General features: G+C 37.7%; 1 protein-coding gene and 1 pseudogene across 1 annotated transcript; one reads left to right on the forward strand and one right to left on the reverse strand.

Moving 5' to 3' along the window:
* Window positions 1-6,649: 6,649 nt before the first annotated feature.
* On the forward strand, window positions 6,650-8,817 carry LOC112193284. Its single transcript, XM_024333358.2, has 4 exons — window positions 6,650-6,745; window positions 7,594-7,692; window positions 7,783-8,243; window positions 8,343-8,817. The coding sequence occupies exons 2-4, from the start codon at window positions 7,635-7,637 to the stop codon at window positions 8,499-8,501; spliced, it is 678 nt and encodes a 225-aa protein (XP_024189126.1). The 5' UTR covers window positions 6,650-6,745; window positions 7,594-7,634; the 3' UTR covers window positions 8,502-8,817.
* Window positions 8,818-10,345: 1,528 nt separating this feature from the next.
* On the reverse strand, window positions 10,346-14,771 carry LOC112191748 (annotated as a pseudogene).
* Window positions 14,772-17,471: the final 2,700 nt, after the last annotated feature.

Raw genomic sequence — 17,471 nt, forward strand, 5'->3', positions numbered from 1 at the left:
ATACTTTTATGGCTGCTAACGATGTGTCTTAGCTTCATAATGTCAAAACTTGCTTGAAGACTTGAACTTCCAATAACTTGTAAAAATTAACTTTGAGAATAAGCATGCTACTCTGAGTACTTTCTTGTACCTAATCTTCAAGCAGCTTTAGTACTTCAGCCGAAAGACATTGAGAAGGAGACTTGGCCCCTAGCGTGTGACACGGAGGATTTTTTGGTACAATAGTTGGATTATGAATGGAGGATGATTACCTTTCTTTCTTTTTCTGATTAGGTGGAAAAATTATGAAAGTTAGAGCTCAAAAGTCATATTATAAAATTAAATAATGTAATTAAAGTTATATGACCTCATCGTTTCTCTAGAAGGCAAAGTATGACTCAATTTCATAAAATATCTATTAGAAAAGTGATTCTTACTAAAACACAAGTACACAACTGTGCATTGTGCGTGCCTTGTTCATTGTGGCAAAATGGCGTGATGTTAATATTATTAGATGGACAAAATCTCATAGTGGCAAAATAAAACAACTTGTCGCCAAAATTATATTTGGCCGACAGTATAATAAGAAAGTTGGTTTATTTGTTTTATGTTATATATTGTTATCTTCGATTCCAATATGTCAATATTACTATAAAGCAAATAGAGTAGTTCAGTGAGCGCATTTTTTACTAATTTGTGCATGTTTGAATTATCAAATACATAAGATTAGTAGAGAATCATGTTAATATTTGACTTCACTCTCGATTTATACTTCTTATAATTTGGGATTTATGTATTATATCCCCTCCTGTCATTGGCAATTTCACTAATAAATGCTTGAAGGCAACCTCACCGTCCAACACTAATGGAATGTATTACCCTCAAACAATATTATAAAGGTGCTAAGAAATCAATTTGTTTGTTTAATGCCCTAAATTTAAATTTATAATACATTTTACAATAATTTTCAAACCTTGAAATGAAACTCTTGACTCTCCACACACTTGAAAGTGTACGTAAAAGAATTGATTTTTCTATTATTCTACTCGATGAACAAAAAGAGAATCATAACTTGGGTAGAACCGCTCCATGTAGGATTATCCAATAAGGTGAATTTCTAGGGAGTAGGTGAGAGTGTTTATGTAATTTTTCATGTAAAATGAGCTTCCTCTATTTGCTATTTTAGAGAAAACCATACCCAAGTTACACGTACAGTACATAATTAGCAGGAATACAACGATAGATTACCCATTCACCATTTGAATTTATGGCTCGAAGAAGAAGAAGATCGTGAGGGAGAAGGAGTAGTTGAGGGAAGAGATTTTGGTGGCTGCTTGGACACCACAGAGGTTTTCATGGTGCATATATTTTTTAATTAACAGGAAATTTATAAAAAAAAAAAAAAGAATTTAAATGTAGTTATCATCTTCATCATTCTTAATTAAACAACAGATGACATATTCAAAGCAATTCAAGCAATAAAATATGAACTAAGTTTAATTTTATAATAACAAAGAAGATGTCAATCACATAAAAAAGTTGCAATAGAGAGCCTAGTTTTAAAAAACCCTAAAAAAGTGAGCGCTGCGCTAGTGAGGTTTGCGTCAGTTTCCTTTCCCGTTCGGCGGCACGTCTTTGGGATGTCGTCGTCGGACGGGTCAGTCAATTGGTGGACACAAGTGAGGCCTCCAGGCAGGGACAAAGATGTGGTCGAAATACTGGGACATTGACCTCTTGTGAATCAGATCGGAGTTGTTCGGTTTCCATGGAGGTCGAGGAGGTTTGTAGGGTTGCCCAGCAGTGCAGATGATTAGGGGTGGAGCGGTTTCAGGTCCCAAGACACTGCGGCATGGGGTTCAGAAGAGGATGGGTCGGATATGTCAGTTCGACATCCCAGATCTCTTCTAGATTTTGTTTGGGTGACGGTTGCACAGGCTTGGACATTTGGAGGTTGGGGGTGTGGTGGTGTGTTGGTGGGTTCGTTGACAAATGGGCGCTGTGACGCGCTAGAGGAAGCGTGCGCTTCTGATCTCTATTAGGGTTTACCAATGACGACGGAGGGGACTAGAGGAGCGATAATAGTAGCAACGCAGGTCGGACTTCCTGGTAGTGCGGCAGTGGAGTTGGCGGCGGGGTCTTGTGATTGGTGGGTGCCACTATTCTTGCATGGTCACCTAGGGCTTAGGTTGACGGTGTTTGGACTATGTCTTTGGGCCAGGTCAATTGGTCAAACCCGGCTTTTTTTTCCTTGCTTTCTAGCTATTTTGTTATGTTGGCTATAAGTTGTCTTTCATTTTCAATAAGTCGCTACCAATTGTTCAAGTAGGAGTAGATGAGTTTGGTCCGGGTGTGTGCACTCTGTGTGCCTTGTATGTTCTAAGTTGGTGGCGAGTTCCTTGCATTGGCAAATTGTTGTAATTTTTTAGTAGTAGTAATGTGTCTGCCCTAGATAAGCGGCGAGTTCCTTACTTGGTCAAATGGTCACTGCCTCCTAATGGCAGGGTGAAACTTAGTGTCATTGGATTTATATTCCGGTTGCAACATAGTGAGAAAGTTATGTTATTTGTAATGATGTTTCTTCATAATAAAGTTATCTTTCTAGTATGTCACCACAATTATAAAGCAAATAGAGAAGCCAGTCGTACACTATTCGCTAGTTGGTGCTTGTTAGAATACATGTCTGTAGTTGACACTCCTGTTATTATCTTAGAAAGTTATCTTGATGTGCTTTGTAATCTGGAGTATATGCATCATATCCCCCATGTATTATGCCGTTTCATTAATAAGATTTGAGGGCAGCTGCACCGACCATTACTTAAAATAAATAAATAAATAAATAAAATGGTGATGATGTACTCGTGAATAATATGGCCGACAAAAGTTGGCCAAAGTTTCATCGTCCAGAAGACTACCGTATGAGAGATTCTTAGGTAGGGAACCCATACCAACTCATTTCTTCAACCAACCACTCAAAATTCGACACCTCTGCAATTTTTTTCCACGCTGGCATCTGCTTGCAGGACTCCAAAACCGTATATAGTAGCTCAGAAAACTAAGCAGGCTTTTTTTGAAAGAACGAAGCTTCATGGAGAAAATACCCAAGCGTTATGGGCCCCACAAGAGGCTTGGAATCAGAATGTTTCTTAAGAGTCGAAAGCATATTCCCCTTTTTTTTTGGGTACTATTTAAATAGTAAATATTTACTACTGCCCGATCCCAATTGGAGTTTTTAATTAATGATATAATTAAGGACGGTAAGAGTGTAAGATCAACCAAACGAAAATAAAATATGGTCGGCAAGACCTGCCATTCAATAGGGCCGATCCAAAAAAAAATAAAAAAGTGAGTACCATGCATCTGATTTTTTTCTTCTTCTCACACTCCTATTATTATCTCAAGAATTCCAACCATTAATGTATGAAAATTAAGAACACGTAACTGGCACGTGCTCCAATTCTCAACATCAACCACACTAGTTGTAAGTTGTGTATGTGTGTGTGGGTGTATATACAGTCTGTAATCCTAAGAAAAATTTTAATTGTTCAAAAAAAAAAGTTATTTATAAAAGAAATAGATTTATTGGATAGTTATTGCGGAGATAAAATAATGAGACAGAAAAGTGGAGATTGTGGGATAATTTCTTTTCAATTTTCATAATAAAATCTATTTTTTTAATTGTCCTATTTACTCTTGTGATTTAATTTATTGTCAAATTTTTTAATATTTCAGGGTTAAATCTGTCAAAATTTTCAGTATTGGCTAACAAAGTCTCTTCTCTTAATAATATACTAGTATGGTCTACCTACTATGTGTGTGGAGAGAAGTTAAAGATAGTGGAGAAACTTCTCGTACAAATACCTCATTTTTTGTTTTTTTTTATATATATATTTTTTCTATTATACAATTTATCATATTATTCCTATTGATTAATTATAATTCATAGTTTTTTAATAAATAAAGGTTAAATTGGTAAAAAATTTCAGTTTTGGAGAGCAAACTCTATTCTCTTAATAATAGTATAGATATATATATATATATATATATATATGATCATTCTAATAAGGGATTTTTAATTTTTTAATTTTAAGGGATGCTCATTAGACCCACTTTTCGATCACATATTCACATCTCAACCGTTCAATTTTTAGGTATATATAAGTAGATCAACTCTGCAAATTTTCAGCCAAATTGATAATCAGTAAGACATTCAAAACATCGATTTACAATTATGAAAATGAACGGTTCAGGTTGGACAGATTCGGTTCGTTCATTAATTTAATCTGGTTCGATACCTTAACAATCATCAATTTAGCTAAAAATTTTCAGAAATGATCTATATATTAGGACTTAAAAACTAAATTGTCGAGTTTTTGAAATGGGATCGAAAAGTATGTCCTACAAGGGATTCTTTAAAATGACCAATAAATATTAAGATAATACTTAGCTGACCACATACAGTCAGCCATTCTTAACATGCCTAATGTGGCTCTCCCAATGTTAAACATTTGTTCCTTTTCTTTTTATTATATCCTAATTATTTTCTCTCACAACTCTTCTTCCCCACAACTCTTGGTTATGGGTTTCTTCACCGATCAACGTGGCCAGAAATTGTGCTTGGCGTAAGAGCTTACGCCCAATCGCAACCTCTAGTATTTGCAAAATGAATGTGACCCGCCACAGTCCACGGAGATGTGAAGCCCAACAATATACCATTAGAGTGTTGGATTTTAATGGTAAGATTACATATTTAGGATTGGTAGGGTTGGAAATAGAGAGTGATGGAAGAATGATTGTGGCGGAGGAATAAGATGAGGGAGAGACTGAGAAAGTGAGAAAAAAAGCGACACGTATTGGATTGTGGGAGAGACATGTCGTGGTTGGTTAGGAGTGGTTGACCATACATGGTTAGCCAAGTATTATCCTAAATTTTACTAGCCTTTCATGACTTTCAAAATCCACACGTACATGCGTTATGTTTTACTTCATTACTATGGGTCTATGATTTGTATGTCAATTCTTACTTGTTTTCTAGTTATATATAATGAAAGTTGAGTTTCCTCTGGTACTAAGGGTGCAGAAAAAGACGGTCTTTGCCCCCCTTGTTTTGATAAATTACAACACTGCCATTGCTTAGGAAAAGACATTTTTTGTCCTTCGCTTTTGGTAAATTACAACACTACCATTGCTCTTAGGGATAATTTTTCTTTTTTATTTTTAAATGAGGGATAAATTTGTATAATGGAAATGATATTTCCAAATAGGACCATTATCATATTGTGTAGATTGTTTTCTCTCAATTTTGGTATGGTGATAAAGGGATTAACAAAACTATGTGTTTTTTTTGGCCAACAATAACGAAATTGTGTTTTGTTCAAAAATGCATGCATGAATAAGAGAATTGGATTAGTATGGTATCCACAAATTTTGTACTATTTGATGAACTGCACCACATAGGAGGATATATTGGTTGCCTTAAGGAGTTAATTGTCATGTATTAAAAAAAAAGAAAGTATAATTTCTTCAAGGTTGTTTTGTTTATCTATACTATTATTAAAAGAAGAGACTTTGTTAGCAAAAATTGAATTTTTTTTTAACTTTTATACCATCAAAATATTAAATAACTTCAGATATCTATCTAATTGTCAGGAATAAAAAAGTTAAAATTTAAATAAATAATTAAAATATATATATATATATATATAATCATTCTCAGGTGCGGATATCCGCACCTAAGAAAAAAGGTGCGGATTTCCATTTTTTCCTCACTTTCCGATCACATTTTCACATCTTAGTCGTTCAGTTTTTAGGTCCTAATGTATAGATCATCTCTACAAAATTTCAGCCAAATTGGTGATCGTTAAGGCATCAAAAACTGCAATTTACAACAATGTACACGAACGGTTTCGGTTCGTGTAAATTGCAGTTTTGGATGCCTTAACGATCACCAATTTGGCTGAAATTTTGCAGAGGTGATCTATACATTAGGACCTAAAAACTGAACGGTTAAGATGTGAAAATATGATCGGAAAGTGGGTCAAAACTGGAAATCCTCACCAATGAAAAACTGCGGACGTCCGCAGTGGAGAAGGACTGTATATATATATATATATATATATATATATATATATATTTTGTAGGAAATTAACTACCCACTTCTAAACTGGTAACCAACACTTCTCCACACCCATAGGATGTGAGCAGTTTCTAGTGATTATAAGGTTATGGTAATGTATGAGAATAGTTTTCACATGAACTCAGTTAGCAACTGGTTTTAGATTAGGAGATAATGATTTGACTTAAGGGTAAAGGACCCAAAGTTAATGTAACATGACTGCAGATGCTCTTGCCAAGAATAGCATCACTCATGAATCATGATCTTGGTTTTATCACCTTTGAAGACCCCTGCTCAAGCTTTCTTAGATGATTTGTTCGAGTTCTCACTTCCTAGTTTCTTTTCTGTTTCTATTTGGGCCTTTTAGTTCCCTCTTGTAACCAAAAAAGAAAAGGACCCAAGGTTAATGCCACCTCATTCTAATTACTGTTTCAGAAAACGTAATACACGTAATTAGATGTATGCCACTATCGTAATAAAATGCTGAGACGAGGTGCAGTAGCGTAATTACACGTCAAGTTACCGTTGGAACCCCTTTCAGTCTGCATTGCATATAAACGGAGGAGGAGAGAGAGAAAACGGAAACCAAGAAAACAGAGAAAATTCAAGAGCGTCCAGAAACCCACATTCCTCGCCTACTTCGATTCTAATCTGGTGAGTTTTCCCAATTTGTCTCTTGATCTTCTTAGGGTTTTGTCTTGAAAATTCTAATCCCTCTTTTTTACTCCATGGAACTATGTGATTGGGCTTGAATATTTTTGAGAAAATTTGAGGAAATTGGAAGATGGGAAATGGGAAATTGGGAAATAGAAATGGTTTGCGTTTGGGTTTAATGAATTTGGTTTGCGTTTGGGTTTAATGAGATGGGAAATTGGAATCTTAGTCCGGTCAGTGGGTCTAATAGAAATGGGTTTTCTTAAACGAACATCAAGATTCTAGAATTAAGACTCGGATGGGTTCCATTTGTGGTTCTGAATTGGGCTTGAAATTATGATTCTGATCATGAACTATGATCGAATGGGGATGAAGAATGATGGGTATGATTTGCATATTGCTGATACAGAATGTTGTTATGTAGAAATTTTCTGGCTTTAGGCCTTAAAATAATGAAGAATTTGGTCTGTTATATTCTGAAATTTTGTAACAGTCATCTTTCTGCGTTCATCTTTATGGTATCAAACTGGAAACTATGAACTTCAGGAAAAATTAAAATTTTGGTTTTTGCCTTTCTTTAACATTTTTGGCTCGAGCTTTCTGGTTTGAAGATAATCAAGAATTTGGTGTATATCCTTTTGACATTTAAACTGGTTACTATGTTTTCACTGGAAATGTGTTGCATACAAGGGGTTCAGTTAGTTTTAGTCTTTTAGAGAAGTGAATGTCTATTATCTTGTTGTATTTAAACAAAATGGGCAAGAAACAAGTTAACAAGGGATGTGCTAGACAAGTGTTTCTGCATTATAATGCATGGTTTAATGTTGTTCTTTCAATTGTTTACGCAGATAACTGAAAAAACAAATTGAATTGGCTAAACAAAGCACAAATGGCATCAACAATTGGTCGATTGTTTCAAGATCAGAACCTCAGTGTTCACTCTAATGGTACTTATCAATTCTGTGGCTATGTCTTTCCTTAATATCTAAACTTCTTTTCAGGATATTTTGGTCTAACTTTTCTACTATCAACAACAGGGGATTCTGCTGTTGGAAAGGGTGGTGCAAAACAACAGAAGAAAGCAGGGTTTGGTGGAAGGAAACCTCTAGGAGATGTATCGAATACAGGGAAGCCTGATTTTACCAAGGTGTCGAAAAAGCCTGCTCTTACCAATGTTTCTGAAATCATTGCTGATGCAAGCAATAAGAAAGGCCTTTGTAAAGCCTCGGATAAAGTGCAGACTCATGGCAGCCGCAAGGCACTATCTGATGTGTCTAACACAGTCAAACCACCTGTGCACAAGAAGTCAAGTGTTGTGGCACAACCACCTTGTGGTTTTGAGGAAGAAGGATACTTGCATGACCATCAACAGTGCATCAAATCTATGAGAAAGGCTAACCAAATGGATCAAATGGATTTTTTTATGACAATACAAGGATCAGATTCATCCAAGATGCTTCTATCTCCCTGTGCAGTTTCTCAGTTTCGTAAAGTTGAGGTAAGTTTGGAATTCCTTTTTGTCATTTCCAGCACTTGCTTTGTCAGTATGGATCTTTCTAAACAATGCTGTTTTGTCATCATTCTTTTTTCGTTTCAGCCGGAGAGTTCCATGAGGTACTTGGATTTGAAAGAGATGCCTGAGCTGTCTATCAAGTTTGACTCTTCACCTCATTGCAAGTCTCCATTGTCACCAACTCATACCAAGTCCACTTGGATTTGGGATGATTGTGATTTTCAGGTGATGGAGACACCTTAGTTTCCGAGGCACTGATTCCCCAGTAACTTTCAAACTGTGTAATATGTGATGCCCATCAATCCACTTGAAATTGATGCAGCCAGAGTCATTCTAGAGGATTTGGTTTTTGTTATTATGTTTTTAGTTTTTGTGGTCCTCGGTAATTGAACATCTGAATGTTCCAGTCCACTTGAAAATTGATGTAGCCAGTCAGAGGATTTGGCTTTTGTTAGTCTGTTTCTAGTTTGTCCTCGGTAAATACCATTTCTTATGTTCGCCACATTAATGACATATTCATTGTGAATTGATATATGGATGATCTGATTTTTTGTGACGAGTATAAGAGTCTGAAACCTCTGACTTCGTAGTCCTTTTATCTTTGCTGAAGCCTGAAAGTGATGTGAATTACCTACTTAGCATACATTAGCAAAATACATTAGCATACATTAGCAAAATACAGCTGATCATATATGCTGATGCAAGGCATTTCTCCTTTTGACACATTCTGCATCTCTTCAAGATCTCTCATGTAATCGGCAACGTCCAGTAATTGAACGTAAAGTCAGATTCTGAAGACGTATGACTACTGAGGCTAGAAAAGTATTATTGAAACTCCTGTAGCACTTTATGTCTACTGAGTCTAGACATCAACAATCAACTTTCAACCGAGGGCCTGATGTGGCATGTAGTTCTTTAACTATAGTTTCTCCTAGTTCAGTAACTCGCAACTTCTGTTTCTGTTGTGACTAGTGCATTCAAGCTTCCGTCGGTACTTAGCACAAAGGCGATTGTTATCACTGCACTAAGCAACTGCTTTTGGTTTGCAGAACGAGTCTGATGCATTTGGTTGTGCCACATCGTCATCAGCTTAGTAAGGCCCTTCAATGATCTTCAACTACTCTTCTATATGTGAATGTGTATATCAATTTCTCAGTGCTGTGGACATATTTGAAGCAACATGAAAGAAAGAGAAAAAGAGGTATATTTACCCTTTTGTCAAAATAAAAGTACTGCAGTCTCTAGTTCCTCCTTGGTGTCCCTCTTTTCAATTTCTTTACAATTTGTAATACTCTAGCCAAATGTTACTTCTATGCATATGAATGTGCTCATTCAAATGGACCAGTGAATACGGTAACAGATTAGTTGGATGGGAACATCAGGAAGAACAGAAGAAAGAGACGTCCAGGAAGAACTAATGGCTCAATCATAACAAATTTCTCAACATAAATAGACGGGAAGAATATCAAAGCCACTAAATACATAGTTGATGAAACACTAATGACCCTTTGGCTAGTTCAGTTGACAACAGTTGTAGCATACTGAGTACATGTAATCTCATGTATTCTGATTTTCCACCAAGTACAGAATGTCATATGTACTCATTTTTGAAGCAAGCACAGTAAAAACAATAATAACATACAACAATATCAACAAATTGTCAATAACCAATCAACTCTTGCACCTTAGCCCTCAATGCTCAATCCTTCAGGACCTTTTGCCCATTTTAGTTCTCAACTATTTCAATTTTCAAACGATATCTCTTCTCCTAATATATGGGTTCGAGAGTGGGTGACAATGAGCTAGTTTCTTACTACACTTCGGTCATCCATTCATGATTTTCAGTGGCTGATCTCTTTACATGAATCTCTCAACTCTAAACATTTTCCTTCATTTCACCTTTCCTCCTCTTATTTTCTCTTTTCTCTTTACATGAATTGCAAAAACAACCGTTTATCTTCATGTCTAGTTATTATCATCTGATCCTAATCAGCCCGGTCATTTAGATGTTATGTCAATTCCAATTCCTATCTAAAATGAACATATATACCTTATGGTGATGTATCATTTATGTTTGCTAAGGAGTATTAACTTAAAAAAATAATAATAATAATAAATAATAAAATTTGGATTTTTAGTGTAATCTGACAAACCATAAAACAGAACTAGAGGCATTGTGCAAGCAGGGCACATAACTACATCTAGCATCTATGATAGAAGGTACTTCTCAACAACAGTGCGCCCAAAATTTTCTTGAACATCCTTGGAAGTTTCAATCTGCAAAGTGTATAGATGCAGTAAATATACATAAAGTCGGTGAATGCAAGAAAATTTTTATATACTGGCTCTGGAGGGTTTCCTTACCACATTAAGGGCTTTGAAAACAACCTTCACTGTATTATGAGGACTCCTTGAACCAACAACCTGACAGTTGTGTTGAAGTTAGAGCAACAATCCAAATTGCATACACCACCCTTGTGAAATGGATTCAGTTTGATGATCAATTACCTTAGACTGACATTATTGAAACCAGCCAAGTTTAGAATGGTTTCGACAGTTCTTCCTGCTTTCATACCCGTCCTAGTGGTGCAGGCCAGAGATACACCTAACAAGAATTAAAACTTAAAGAGATAGGGAGTGGAAGAATAAAAATGACAGGCTGTTTTGGTATAGGGTTAAATAGAGCAGAGCAGAAGAAATGATACAACCAAAAGAAAAACTAATGCAAGATGAGGCTATTACCTTCGTTTTTTTATATGTAGTTTGTATTGCATGCGCAATTGTATGCTCCTCATGTCGTTCTACATGATGGAGATTCTGAAAGCATTTCTCATATGCCTGTTGTAGTAAAATTAATCAGCACCCGCCAAAAGAGAAATATAAAAGAAGAATATCACAAAGACAGTTGTAGTAAGAAGAATGAGAGAGAAAACTTAAGGAAAACTATGCTTAAATGAGGACACTAAACATGCACCTTCTGGAGGGCAATAGGGACGGCTGGACCTTTTGCTTTAGCATAACCAACAACACCATGATAGTTCCCACAAACTAATATAGCAGTGTATTTGACCACTTGCCCTCCCTATAAAACCAAAAGGTGTAAATAAAAGCGAAAGCAACAATCTATGCCAAGAGAAATCAAAAGAACATGATTAGTAGTACCTTTGTAACTTTACAAGTCCGGTTCACATCAATTAATCTAATATCGAATCCCTGCCAGCAATCAATGAACAAAATGGCAAAAATATGTGAGTATACCAAAACAGAAAAGCAGAAGCTGAAGGAAAAGCCCTAATGAAGATCAAAACAAGACAATATTCAAGTTCAATTATACTCCAAAACACAGACTTCAGTAAGACCAATTGAAAAGTTACAGAAAAAGAACTAACAATATTTCTTCTACAAGTACTATTAAATACTTGCAAGTCAAAACATAAAAGAGCAGAAGTGAACAATATAACAGAACAAAGCACTAGATATAACAGAGGAAAATACTGCATCAAAATTAACCCACACCAATTTCTCAACCTCTGAATACTGACTTGAATAAAAACCAGAGGATATGTCTACTTACTTTCCTATAAAGAGGTCTTCTCTTCTTCTCTGACAAACCATTTCTTTCCTCTGCTAGATCTCTGATCTCTTCCACTAGAACCTTTCCCTCTTTCCAAAAGTATGATCCAACTCTGCTAGCTTCTCTTCTAGTTTCTTGTTGATAACATTTAGCTTCTCTAACAGTATATCATCTTTCTCCTTCATGACATTGAATTCTTCATCCATCATCATCATCAACTCCTCGACTGATTTTTTTTCTTTCAAATCCAGCATCTTCTAGAAGATCAAATGAGGGCTCCAGTTGTTCCTGAATGACTCCATAGTTGACAGGATCATTTGGATCATAGGCTTCCTTCCATTGCACCAGTCGCATAGCCCTGTTTAGTTTGTGCTGCAGAATGAATTTATCCTTGCCCTCAGCTACTTTTAGATGGTTCATCAATTCACCAATGACTCTATATTCAGGGCAAAGCCAGAAATGTTTTTGCTCAAACTTGTCAATTTTATTCATCCATTATACACATGTAGACGTGTTATAATACATATACAATTACAATGTATGACATCCGTTTACATCTGAAAGATGCAAAAATACATTGCAAGTTTCAAAAGTTTTGCATTGATTTCTAGGAACTGAAGAAACAAAGCAAGATAAATCATTTGTAAATCACGAAATCTTGTTCAGTATATTTCAGAAACTGCAAGGAGCAGTATGTCATACACACGCTAAACTGGTGGAACAAAAATCCTATATGATAACCAAGCAAATTAAAGGCTTACAAGTTTCCCGTATTATGAGCAGTGTTCTTCAGAAAAACAAAAACAGTCCCATGAGATTTGATAGCTCAAAGTTATTTGCAACAGAAAAAAGTTTATGCGGTGTTGCCATTTGAATTAGTTAGTAGGAGTTTTATGGAACTCATTGAAACCCAAACAGCATTACCATAATTCATCAAAATTATATTCTCAGTCAGCTTGTCTATGTTGAATCGTTTCTAAAATTTCATTCTTTTATAGACATTATACAAACAAAACAATTTAATTAAAGCTCCAAGATATCATGCAAAAATAGATACATACAAAAGCAATAAAAAGTTTCTGATAAACAACTCAAGTTAGGCAACAAAAATAAATAATAACTAAATGCATACATGCTGACCTCTACAATGCTGTAAGTTTCTAAACTCGAACAATTCCTACGACCCAAGATTGTAAAGACAACAGTAAAACTAAACCTCCATTCTAGATTAACTTTCTGACTTTTTGTATATCTACCTATCAATTACTAAGAAGAGAACTCCCAAGTAACTGCAAATGAGAAAACCAAGCCTGAACCGATAACCAGACAATATTTAGATTCCCTAAAACTTGCATGACTCTGGAAAAGAATTCACCTTTACTCACTAAGCACTAAGTAGAGGTTATACACAAATCAATTATCTCCTAGTCCCCATGCCGTGGAGAACTAAACAGAACAATTATTACACATATAATCATAAATTTAAAGCTTTGGCATTTCCAATTGTCAATGTTGCATTGGTTCTAAAATTTCATTTAGATGGAATCTGAAAAAGAAGAAGATGAATCTTGGCATCCAATCAAGCATTGTACAAGAATAAGAAAAAAGAATCTTATGAATAATTAAATAAAAGACACAATGAAGAAGAGTAATACCAGCCTGTGTGAAATTCTTGAGCAATTCCTCATGTCGCGTGAACTTCCTCTGAAACTCATCAACCCTCTTCTTGATGGCATCAGGACTGACCCGCTCGTCGTCATCGTCACTATCAGAATCAGTGGGCTCCTCATAGGAATTGAGATCCCCAGTGGTCTCGAGCTTCTCCTTCTCAAGCTTCTCTATCAATGGTGTGACACGCATGTAGTCCTCCTCATCTTCTTGGTCAATGTCTTTGGTGTCGAGACCAGCCCTTTTCCTCTGCTTTCTTTATCTCTGCCTTTCTCTCTCGACCTCAGCCAGAAGGCCGTGGACTACTCTGTCTGACACTGTGGAATAGTAATGGGTCTGCCCAGAAGAAGAAGAAGACGAGGGCCTGAGCAAGCGTGGTAAGGTGGAGGAGATCTTCCAGTGGTACGAGGGGAGTGCAGCATTGAGGGTTTTCTTGATTGCTTGGTTGAAGATGAGACGCAACCATGAGAATGCTTGCGATTTGGTCATTGTTTGTTTGATTGTTTGGTCATCAACTACTTAGGGTCTGTTCATCAAATTCATCTGAACAAAAACTCCTAAAAGAAAAAACACATTTCAAAAGTATATACACTTTCCAAGCATGTATAAGCAGCACAGATTATACAGTTTAACTTTCTGGTTATTCGAAACTACCAGCATGACCAAACCCAAGAGGACAATACTATATTAAAGTTTAAGGTCAGAATTTCCCAAGCAAAGATATGACCTCAATGATTATGACTCTTTATTTTCCTTTTCATTTCCTGGTTTAGACTTTATAATAGTTTACGCGTTTACAACATAAATCGACATTTGTACAATCATTTTCCTAGAAGCAAAGAACAATATGCATACACAGAATTCAGCATTTGGTTAAATAATTCAAACATGAATACAATATCTATATCACATCAGCTCCAAGACATTTCCGACAGAATCAGTTTTTCAGGTTACAAAATCTGAAATATCAACTCCATGAAATGGATATCCACACAAAATTAACATAAACCCAGTTCATCAGAAGTATTAAAGCTCAAAGCTTTGATAGCTAATAACCTCCCAAACACAAAAAGGTTCCCCCTTTCTAACAAAGAAGAAGAACCCAAAAGGGGTGAAACGACGGCGTACCGAATTCCGGAGTTTCAATCCAAAGTTGGAAATGCAGGTGCTGCGGACTCAGAAACCTTCAAAACCCGGAATGGTCTCTTTGGCAATGAGACAGTGTTGGGGTTTAGCAATCCTCTTAGGGGTTTTGTAGCATCAACCAACCAAAAAAAAAACATGGGTCTTGCAGGCTTGTTTTTTTACTCCACGCAGAATTGATCATTGATGAGCCTGCGAAGTAAACAAGGTACAATCAAAGGAGCATGTATCTGATTTTCAATTCTTTGGGTCTAATTCTGTTTGGGCAGTGCTATACACACTCAGGGAGGTGTGTGTTAGCCATACTTAGCCATGTGGCAGTTTTTTATTCGGTGATGGGGTAAAGCAGCTAACACATTTCTCTCTCCTCGTGTGCACATTTTGAGTCACAAGTTCACAACACATTTATAATAGATGAAAATATTAATTTAAAAACCTACTTGTTGAAGGAAAACCTAATTTGTGTTTAGCCCAAAGTCTAGGTTACTTGACCTAGTGGTAATATGATTTTATTAGAAGGATCTAGAATCCTAATCAATGTAGAATTACTTTCCTTGTATGATTGAGATTCTATGCATTGTAATCCTCTATATAAAGAGGCCCCTATTATCAATGAGAATACACAGCAAATTCCTCTCAAATTCAGTTTCTCTACAACACGTTATCAGCACGAGCCTCTAACCCTGAAACCCTAATTTCGTAGCCCTCAAAATCCTGCAACCACCGCCCCACATATCGAAGCCCTAATCCCAAGGAGCCCAGAACCGACGGCGAAACCACCGGAACCGACCGGAATCGACCTGAACCGGTTGTCGGAAAATCTGAACCGATCACTGTCCTGCGCACCCCTATGCCTGCCCCTTGCGAGATCTGCCGACAGCTGCCGAGATCTGTCGAGCCCTGTGCCTGCATCTGCCGAAGCGTCTGCGAGCCCTGCCGAGCACCTGCCGAAGCGCCTGCGAGCCCCTGTCGACAGCTGCCGACAGCCCCTGCACGCATCCTGTCGAGACCTGCCGAGACCTGCCGAGACACCTGCTGAGCCTTGCACACCCCTGTGCCTGCCCCTGTCGACAACTGCCGACAGCCTTCAGCACACCTGCCGACAGCCTCGCTCATACCTGCCGAGCGCCCCTGCACAGCCCCTGCAGCAGCCCCGCACAAGCCCTGCAGCAGCCCCCGCAAGCCTCCACAACAGCCCTGCACAGTCCGGCCTAGCTCCGGCCACCAGTTTCCGGCCACTTTTCCGGCGACCTCCGGCGACCCTTTTTCAGACCATCTACAGTAGCTTTTTCCGGTCAAGATTTCCGGCCATCTTTTAAGGTAATTTTTCTAAAAGTTCCCGTTTTTTGAAGTTTTTTTTAATTTCTTCTTCTTTTCTCGGGGACTTCCAACACCCCTTCTTCTACCCCCCTTTCTTATTCATAGGGGAGACCAATAGTCGAACTGTGGGGGTTCGTGCTCACTCCAAGCTTGGAGCTTGTAGAGTCCTCCAAACTTAGAGTTTGTTGAGAAGAAAACGATCGACCACATACATCATCGTTTCGATCTAATCCAAAACCCCTCTTGGAATCGGATTTTCTTGGAAGCGACTACGCTCAGAAAATCCCTAATTTCTTGGAAGCGACTACGCTCAGAAATTATATAGTTTTTCGTGGTAGCCTTCTTCGCTCTGAAACTAACCCTATTTTCTTGTTGTTTTTCAGGATGAGTAACCTGAACAAGTTGAGCTTCACTCCACTTGAGACAACAGGCGCAGGATACCATAAGTGGGTCAGTGATGTGCGCCAGCATCTTAAGGCTGATGGGATCCTGAGTACGATCCAAGAGCCAAGTCAGGACGTGCTTACTCCTCAACAAGCTGCTGCTTTTGAAGCAAATAGAGCTACGAGAGAGGCTAATGAAGCAAAAGCCATTATTCTCATGACAAGGCACATGAATGACGCGCTCCAAAATGAGTACCTCAATGAGGAAGACCCAAGAAGGCTATGGGTGGAACTCGAGCAGCATTTTGGCAACGTCCGTGATTCCCTGCTTCCAGACTTAGAAGTGAAATGGCATAGCCTTCGCTTCTGTGATTTCAAGTCTGTACTTGACTACAATTCGGAAGCACTCCGTATCAAGTCTATGATGGAATTTTGTGGACAAGACATCACTGATACGATGTTGATCGAGAAGACTCTCTCCACCTTCCCCGTCTCTGCGTTGATGATAGCCAAAAACTATCGGATTGATGTCAATGCTAGACGTATCACAAGATTTCATGAGCTAATTGGTGCCATGAATGTAGCTGAAAAGCACGACAACATACTTGTGAAGAACTATAACTCTAGACCTGTGGGAACCAACTCAATTCCGGAGTCTAATTATAGTCGCGCCCCCAAGGGAGGACGCAAGGAGCGAAACCCTAAGAGTAGGGATAATTCTGGACGTCCTGGTCCATATTCTCGCCCTAAAGAGGAAGGAAATCGCCAAGATAGGCGTGCACGGAACCGTGGAGGTAAACATGTGAAGAGAGAGAGAGGCCAAGCCTCCGGTTATGGTGGTAACGCCACCAAAGGTAATAACCGTCTACCAAACGCCCCCAGAGCGTCTCGATCAAGGGAATCTGACCATAATGATGCTTGTCTCAGATGTGGATTAAATGGACATTGGGCAAAGAAGTGTACTGCATCCCAGAATGTTGTAAACGCATACAAGATGTATCGTGAAGCAAGGGAGGCACATTACATGGAACAAGAAGATCAAGATGGAGATCTCGATCTAAGGGTGGAAGACTACAAGGATCAAGAACCAGAAACTGGCGATTTTGATTAAGTCTTTTTATTTTC

Source organism: Rosa chinensis, chromosome 3 (assembly GCF_002994745.2).
Source record: "Rosa chinensis cultivar Old Blush chromosome 3, RchiOBHm-V2, whole genome shotgun sequence".
Lineage (NCBI taxonomy): Eukaryota > Viridiplantae > Streptophyta > Magnoliopsida > Rosales > Rosaceae > Rosa > Rosa chinensis.